Source organism: Cryptomeria japonica, chromosome 8 (genome assembly GCF_030272615.1).
Source record: "Cryptomeria japonica chromosome 8, Sugi_1.0, whole genome shotgun sequence".
In the NCBI taxonomy this organism is placed as follows: Eukaryota; Viridiplantae; Streptophyta; class Pinopsida; order Cupressales; family Cupressaceae; genus Cryptomeria; species Cryptomeria japonica.
The window spans coordinates 232,674,005-232,683,377 of NC_081412.1; the positions used below are offsets into that span (position 1 = coordinate 232,674,005).

Here is a 9,373-nt window from a genome sequence, read left to right on the forward strand (position 1 = left end):
ACAGGTCTCCTTTGATATTGGTTGCCCACATTCTTTCTTGGAGACATCATCTATCCAAGAAGAAGATACTTTTTTTTCTTTGTGGAAAAGAAGCCTATTGGATAAGGTACCCTTTGGTTACATTGGTCTTGGGTATGTGAATGTGTGCACACCTCATTGGCAAAATTTTCTTTTTGGAAAATCACTAAAGCTAATAAGGGATTCATGGGTTAAAATAGAAGTGTGGAACCATCATTTCTAATGGATGGATAGATGATTGTGAGGGGCAAGTGAAGGATCCAAACTTACATTCTCAAAATTTTCATTGAGTTCATATTAGTAGCTGCGATTGACATGGAGCTTTGACATTCTTGTTGTAAATATTATTATTTCTGAAATATAAGTTAATTTTTCTCTGCAGGCAATCTTACCTTTGCGTGGTAAAATACTGAACGTGGAGCGCAAAGATGAACAAGCTATATATAAGAATCAAGAAATACAAAATCTTATACTTGGATTAGGGCTTGGGCTAAAGGTAAGCTTTATGAGCTATTATGTGTCAGAATTTTTGGAAATTATCTGCATGATTGCATTTCTTTTGTAGCCTGTTTTCCTGTCTCATGCTTCTAATGTTTCTTGTACTAGGGTGAGGATTTCAAGAAAGAAACTTTGCGATATCACAAGATTATCATACTTACAGATGCAGATGTGGATGGTGCTCATATTCGTACTCTTCTCTTGACATTCTTTTTTAGATATCAGGTAACTATACACAGGAGCTTGCATATCTTCTCATGAATATGCATTTGAGTGTGCGTGGTTACATACATATGCATAACTCGTATGAGAGAGGGACCAAAGGAGGTTGGCTAGACAATGCTAAATTCAACAAGAAGCAACTTTACATGACTCGTATTTCGATTTTTGGGCGTATAATTATATGTGTCAGTCATGTATGATAGCTGACTGGTTGCTCTTCTGTTTGATTACATTGTTTTACAGTACAATTTTGTTATTACCTGATGCATTTGTTGGTTTTTTTCTGAATCTGATCTTGTAGAAATCTCTTTTTGAGGAAGGGTGCATATATGTTGGGGTTCCTCCACTGTACAAGGTTTTTACTTAAAATTCTTTCAGAATATGTTTATTATCTGGTAGTTTTAGTGTGGAATACCTCACTATAAATTCTGATTTGAAGTTTTTGATCTTGTAGGTGGAGAGGGGTAATCGAGCTTATTATTGTTTCGATGATGAAGACTTAAAGAAGTTGCAGCAAACTTTTCCATCAAATGCATCATATACAATTCAGCGTTTCAAAGGTATTAAATGATCAGAATCACAAATTTCGATTTGCTCTACTTGTCTGTAACTTTAGAAGAAATCCAATGTAATTAATTATGATCTTGGTAATTCTTAGACCAGTCAGTAGGTTTGGTGTAGCATCAGTTTTCCACATAGTGGTAAACTTTTGAAATTATTTTGAGTGTTGATATGAACAGGATTAGGAGAGATGATGCCTCTTCAATTATGGGAGACAACCATGGATCCTGCAAAAAGAAAACTAAAACGATTAACAGTTGAAGATGCTGTGGAGGCAAACATGGTTTTCTCTTTGTTGATGGGAAATCAGGTAATTTATCATAAATTTTTGTACCACCATTTTTTAAATTGATTAGAAAGGTCAGTGTTTTCTATTAAGGCGATAGAAATTTGAAACGGGAGTATGCATACCAGCATATATGCACTTATACGCCAAGACTATTGTACGTTAACTGTGTTGACACTCTTAAAAGGCAGGCCATTTGTACAAAACGTTAAGAGCAAAATGTTGATCATGGTAATCTGTTTTCATTTTCCCAGGTGGAGCCACGGAAAGATCTCATTGTAAGCTCTGCATCCAAATTCAACCTTGATAGCCTTGATCTTTAGTGGGAACATCACATGGTAATGCAACTGCAACATATATATTTTCACTGATTGCGAGTATGACTCATTTATTTGCGCAAGAATCAGTTCAGAAGTGACATGCATTCTTAATTATGGTGCATTGCATCTGATAACTCGAATTTTGTGCCATATCTCCAGTGATCCTTTTTGACTTGTACTATGGAAGATGAGCATTCCATTGATAGCACAGGTGGAGTTCTGTGAGGAGTGAGTTTCAAGCACATCATATATTCAGAACCAGTTGACAAAAAATAGAAGATGCCAATGCATGTTTGCATTTACGGTGATATGCTGAGATGTAAAGGAACCATGCCAGTATTTTACTCTGGTTAAGCTCTTATACTCATCTGTTCATAGATACTCATTTTCACTAGCATTCAGAATTGATGAAAGTTGTGCAGGTCTTCGCATAGTAAAATGGCACTGATTTCAGACCAGCAGTTATACAGCCCGGTCTAATGTGATGCATGTCTGACAGTACTAGCATTTAATATGCCCAAAATGGTTTATAATTTGTTAATAATTTCTAATTATATGGATAACGTTCTTTGTTAGCAAAGGTCTACTCTTCTTCCTCATCTCATTTCTTGAAAAGTATTATTTTTTCTATAGTTACTAAGAGACTTGTACATACTTGTTTCGTGTACTAGAAATGTATCTGTCCCAGAGACTGATGCAAGACCTTTGCAGACATGATATTTCATATTTAAGTTTCTTTACATCGTTATACTTTTCCTAAAATCATCCAATAAAAAATGGGAATCTTATAGAGGTTTCACAAGGATATATAAATTACATTAAATTCTAGAGTAAAATTTTGTCAATATTTAATTATATTACACATTTTTTGGCATGCAATTTGTATATTTGATTATCCGAATGAAAATAATTATTAATACTTAATGCTACTATATTTATGTGAAAAAAATAAAATTATGGCTAATGACAAAGGACAATATTCCTATAAGCATAATTATAAGCACAATTAATTTAATTAAACTATTTATACTTGTGGATAATCTCTTATAGACTGAAGAACTTTCCTTTGAATGGAAAGAATAAAAAATTATTCAATAATGAGAAGGCATTTTCATATTAATTTATGGGAAATTATGGTTACACAATGTCTTGGTTATTAGGTAAAGTATCATAAGGAGTTAGAAAAAACAAATGTGTGGCTCAATATTGATATAGAAATAGGATAATGATATCATGTAGTATAATAGAAAGAATGATCATTATAAGTCATTCACCAACATTAGGGGAAGCATATTAGTAGTTGTTATATCTAATTTTTCACATACAGATTTTAAATGGTACATCGAATTTTGACGATTTTTTTAGTTGTTTTTGCATGCAATTTAACCACTTATAGCTATTGTTTTGGCTTTTGGGTAGTAACGATGTACACTATAGGATCTGTTATGCGCGCAAGGGTCAAAAAATACACATTTCAAAGTGTCACTTGATACTTGCTTAAAGATGCTCCAATAATGGTGCACTTAAAATCACCATTACTTATGCACAAATGACCTAGTAGTTGTGCCTTATGGGTGCCAATAAGGGTGCACAAATGGGCCAATTATGGTTCAAAAAAGCTAAAAAATGAGCAGCTATTGGTACATGTGAAATTTATTAATGGTTTTTTAGTTATTTGTTTTTTGGTTTTTTTGAAGTTAGTAATTAGGGGGTTGGGCATGCGAGGAGTGAATGGTTATTGGAACATGAACGGTAATCAGTGCTCTTCTATTCTAGTTTTCTTTTCTTCACCTTTGTTCTTCTTCTTTGGAAGACATTAATTTATGGAAAAAAAGGGTTGAAATATTATTTTTGTTAAATTTTTTGAGGAATGTTAAAACAATTTTTGGATATAATAGATAACGATATGATTTATACAATCTTTGTAAGCATCATGAATGCAATACAATTTATTACCATGATTAGGAATATGAGTGTCTTATCTAGTTCAAAATTATGGATGATTGATTTGGCTACACAAGTTTGATATTTGGATATGCTAACTTTATAAATAAAGTTAAGTTCGATGTAGTTATTTGATATCATATTGTGGATGATATCACACTTATTCTTTATATGCTATGTTTAAAATATCTTTGAACTACGCAAATGCTTGATGTTTTGATTGAATGTAACACATAAATTCTTTAGTGGTATTTAATTTGGAGGTAAATGTGTTATTCTTGAATTTGTCACCTCACTCAATTCAAGTTTAGAGTTGAGCCTTATGTATTTTTGTGAATCTTTGATTTAGATTGGTACCAATCTAATTTTTTTTTGTTATGAAAACCCATAAAATCTGTGTAAGTTTCACAATATTATTAGGTCTTCTTATGTTCACATTAATTTAGTATTTGTAATATTTCTAAAGTGTTTATGAAATGATTAATCCATTAGTCATTTTTTATTATTTTAATAGATTTTATTGATTAATGGCATGATACATGGGGTACTATGCAAACAGATTTAATCACATTATTCAAGGAAATTAGAAACTAAAAATAGAATTATTGGAAAGGTACAAAGTAGTCATTTGAAATGAAAATGTCTTTATGCAATAATATCTATTTTGAAAATTAACGAGTTTAAATTTAAATGTAGAAGGGATAAGCTACTTAAAGGGCTTTTTTTTTTTGATAAAAGGTGAGAAAGATAATTTTAAAATATGTTTTATTTTCTTTGTTAATTCTTTCCTCTCCATTTTGTGCTCTCTAATTTTCAAAATAATTGTTTGGAGAAACATTAATTTTGGCTGATTGGACTATTGAAGAGGATTGATAAAGGTTTGTTGTGATATATATATATAGACACACACACACACACATTATTTTACATATTTTTTTTTATTGGAGTTGATTTTGTATTGCATCTAGTGAGGGATATATGATGTTACAAAATAGTCTTGATTCGAAGATGTGTAGGATTAAACTACACTAGAAGTTGTGATACTTTTAGCTCATGCTATGCTTTATATTCAAAATAATTTTAATTTCGAATCAATAGTATGATTTCATGTAATCAACTGATGATTACAAGTTAGGGTTGTTAATATACTCTCCTATCATATTGGTTAAAAAGGACACACTAGCTTATGAATACTAATCTATCTTACTTAAAATGAATTTATGATTTCTTTGGATATCAAATGTGGTAAATTAAATCTTAAAGTTTATATAAACTTTTGATTTAAACTATTTTAGAATAGCTTGTACACTAAGGCTGCCACATCATGTTTTGTGTTCAACCTTCATTTTTGACCTTGGTTTGCTAATGCTCTAGTTTTAGAGATTAGTACTTTGTAGTTATTTTGAAGGTTGTCATATTGGTCTGTGATGTCATTTTGGATAGCATGATTGTAAAGAGTCCTTGCACATTCTTAAAATACAAAATAGAGTCTCTAGAGCTCTCACTATTTTATTGTAATATGTCAAAAACATCTTTAACTATTATAATATAAGAGATTCATGATTATTAAAGATGATTTTGACATAAAAATAATTAATGATTTTGCTAGAGAATTGACATGCCTATCCAAAGATATAATATTTAAAATTTTAATTTTTTTAATGTAAGGATCTTCAAATATAATATTACGAACTTGTTTTTCATTATTATTATTGGATTAAGATCACTATACTATATACCATAAAAAATATTATAAATATAGCTTTAGATTTCTACTAAAGCATTCATTTTGTAAACGTGTATGTGTTCAAATCTTTCTATCCATTATATTTGTCCTTATATTAAGAAGAGTACAACTAATATGATATGCAGATGCAAAGTTAGTTGCATGTGTTCTTCTTGTAAGAAGAGAATACATTAACATTTTTCTCTTGGTAGGACTGGACAAGATATTTTGGGAAAATTGAATAAATGGATATGATGCACATTGTTGTATTTAAGGGAATTTAAAGCTAGTTTAAAGGTTAGTAAAAATTTAACACAATCAACTATTAAGGTTGTATAGTACATGATTCCTAGTATTATCCTCTTGGATGTGTGCATAGAAGATTATTCGTGGAGTCAAGAAAACAGATAGAGGAATCAAATGCATATATCAATCATAAAAACATATAAAGTCATAAAACAAATGCAAATGAGCTCTTCTACCTTCTTTTCCTCCCTCAGATTGAGCCTTCAGTGAAGTGGAAATGTGCCCTATCTCCACTTGATTGGATTGGCTCCAAGATGGGATGCGGATTGATCTCCACACACAACAACAAGGAGGATGATAGAATGGATGGATGGATGGATGATTATAAATGAGTAAAGATGGAAGCTAAATTTTCCTATAGTGGTGATGCTAAGAGGATGATTTCAAGCACTATTCTAGCAGCATAAGATTGCACATAACATGGATGCAAATGAAGGGGAGGAGACCCCAATTTATAGATTTGGAGAAAGAAGAATGGAGGGCCAAGATTGATTCGAAATGGAGGGCTAGGATTGAAGAAAAATGATGGAAGGGATTGAGAGGACAAGGTGTGGAGACCAAGAGATTTTCCATAAAGGCATTTCTTGTCTCCACAGTCCACAAGGTGCATGGGGAAGAGATCCCCAAGTACATTGGGAGAATAAAGAGGAATTAAAAATTCCTTGAGAAAGGACAAGAGAATTAAAAAATCTCAAATAATGGATTGCATGGGAAAATGGGGAGAGAAAGGGAATTTAAAATTCCTATGGAAATGAGGGAGCATAGGAAAGTGGGAGAATTTGAAATCCTTGAAATGACCAAAGTTGGTGCATTTAAGGTTGGGGGTTGAGAAGGGGACAAGCCATTTATGGCAAAGAGTTGACTTATTCCTAATAATGGAGATTAGGATTGTGTAAATGATTAGTGAAGAGATTAGGTGAGATAATGGAGGACTAGAGAGCAAGTGGATAAGATAGGAGGATTTGAAAAGAGGAGAGAGAATGAGTGGAGGAATTAAAAATTGGAGAATAATGATAATGAGGCTTTTAGAATAATTAATTAGGCTAAATGGGATTAAAAGAAATGATTTTTAAAAATGACGACTTAATTAATTAATTAACTTAAGAGAACTTAGAAGGACTAATTGATTGGGTGGCCTCAGAGTAAAGGGAATAATTAATTTATTCAATAAATCAATTATTGGACTATAGTGACAAGATTAATTAAATTGGATTTAATTAACTCTACGAAGAATGTGAATAACATAATTAAATGAATCAATTATGTAGAAAGGATAAATTGATTAATTTAATTAATTTTAGACATCTACATTTTGCTCCTCTTTTACGTAGTGACAAAATTGGCGATGGGTAAAAGACATAAAAATAGCAGTTGGGTGGAAGAGAGAAGAGAAAGTAGTAATATTGAAGGGATTCTAGAGGGGAACAAGAAGAAAAACAATGAAGGGGGACAAAAAGGGTGAAGGGGGGCCCTTATATAAGCCACACGAGGCCCAAGGAGGGGTCATTGTCACACATAGACCTCGGCGATTGAAGGATCTCAGAGCACTTATGAGAGAGATGGCACACGTTCCTCACCATGAGCACCACACAAAGAGGGTTTGATGATTCCAGTGATCGATCGAGTATGGCCCACCGGTATGTAGCCCAAACCCACTTAGTCATTTAGTAGGTAGGGCATAAATTAGGGGTATTAATGGGGGAAATTTGGTCGGGACAGAGACGTCGATCACTTGATCGGCATCTCCACAAAGGATTGATGCCTACAAAGGCATTCAACGTCTGTGTAGGTACCAAACCGCCAAAAGAGGCCGATCCCCATCCATGCAGACTAATATCATCTGTGCAGGCATTGATCTGCAGGGATAGAGAAAAGAGGGGAAAATTGTGGTTCGAGATCTCCACTCTGCGGATCAACGTATGCGTCATGGTTTCGGTGTCTCCACTAGGAAGAAATGTCATCTCCGCCTAAAGGGAAAAAAGAGGGAAAAGGGAGATAGAGGAAAAGGGGAAAAGGGGTTGGGGATAGCGTAGATGCCCCAGAGGTAGGATAGGCTAGAATAAGAAGACTAATAAGGTGATTCTATTGGGTGCAAGTGGACCTTGATTTGATTACGTCTCGAGAGCACTAGCCACCGATGATAGTGTTGTACAGACAACTTGGGAGAGACGAGCATGAGATGCTGAGCATGGTGGGTTTAGGGTTAATGGGGAGATGGATGCAGATCTATGCACATACTGCAATGATGATGACGCTCGTAGAGCGTTGGGATAAAGAGACCTGCACATTCCACTTGCCTACAGGTGAGGCCAACATCACACTACTTGATGTATGGCAGGTCTTGAAGGTACCTATTAGAGGAGATATTCTTGAGTACAAGATGGACCATGGAGAGAACTATCTATGCAACATCTATGAGTGCGACGAGCTGCCTATGGATCAAACTAGGATGCGATTGTGGGATGCTATGCAGATCCAACTAATTCTAGGTTTAGTTTTGTTCATTTGTAGATTAATCAGCGGACAAATGATGCCTGACTTGAGCGACAATGAATTTTTGATCGGATGGGATCGACGTGTTTATTATATGCTACAGGACTGCATGGAGTATGCATGGGGGGTTGCTATGCTCAGCTAGTTATATCATGACATGCATGTGTGTGTATATCGAGGTTACAAGAACCTCAGTACATGTGTCATCTTGCTACACATCTGGTCTTGGGAGCACATTGCGATTACTCAGCCTATTGGAGTTCAGGATGGGTGCCAACGGTTTCCATATGTTGACTGATATAGAGGCCTTCTGCATTACACCCGGGTTGGCACATTGTGGTTTTGGAGGAAGATTTTGGATGAGCTGATGGTCTTCACATGGAGACCATGTATGGACAACAAGAGGTGGAGGGGGGATTGGCAGTTGGCATGCGTTTAGAGTGAGCGTTGGCTCTTCAGATGCATGATTTATGTCATTGATTAGTACATTCTCCATTGGGTGATGAGATAGTTTGGTGTTGTTCAAGACATTGTCGGCCATGAGAGCACCCATCCCCAAATTATGAGGGAGGCAAGAACATGGGGGGAGGTAGTGGGGCCATTATAGGTTCGATTGAGTTGGACAGGTGCAGAGTCGATCCCATGGGATGAGAGGTTATAGGTAGGAGAGGATCTAGGGTGCACATGAGTGTACACATACTTGTGGGAGGCCCAAGAGCTAGTTCAACTTAGTATTCCTAGAGTTTTAGAGTCAGATGAGCTGACACCATTAGTGGGTGAGGTGGTGGGAGGAGGGGGAGGTGCACCAAGAGAGGGGGATGCAGAGAACAGCCACAAACAGGTGGAGCTAGGGGTCGATAGTGAATGTCTAGGAGGAGGGGGAGCAGACAATAGGTACCTTGGGTAGAGGTGCCTTTACAAGTGTAGGCACTTGCATGACAGATTGGAGCACTACCTTAGGATCAGGGTGAAGGAGTTTGGGCCGAGCCGATAGAGATA

The 9,373-nt window shown here is 35.1% G+C and overlaps 1 protein-coding gene across 3 annotated transcripts in view; it reads left to right on the forward strand.

The window, feature by feature from the left end:
* LOC131078969 (DNA gyrase subunit B, chloroplastic/mitochondrial) overlaps nucleotides 1–2,707 on the forward strand; it is a 208,969-nt gene extending 206,262 nt beyond the window's left edge. For all 3 annotated transcript variants that reach the window (XM_058016827.1, XM_058016828.1, XM_058016829.1), the window contains 7 exons: nucleotides 401–514; nucleotides 625–741; nucleotides 1,040–1,093; nucleotides 1,193–1,298; nucleotides 1,479–1,609; nucleotides 1,840–1,923; nucleotides 2,065–2,707. In XM_058016827.1, the coding sequence (XP_057872810.1) occupies nucleotides 401–514; nucleotides 625–741; nucleotides 1,040–1,093; nucleotides 1,193–1,298; nucleotides 1,479–1,609; nucleotides 1,840–1,908 (591 nt within the window). In that variant the 3' untranslated portion in view covers nucleotides 1,909–1,923; nucleotides 2,065–2,707. The remainder of the gene's footprint in view (nucleotides 1–400; nucleotides 515–624; nucleotides 742–1,039; nucleotides 1,094–1,192; nucleotides 1,299–1,478; nucleotides 1,610–1,839; nucleotides 1,924–2,064) is intronic.
* Nucleotides 2,708–9,373: the final 6,666 nt, after the last annotated feature.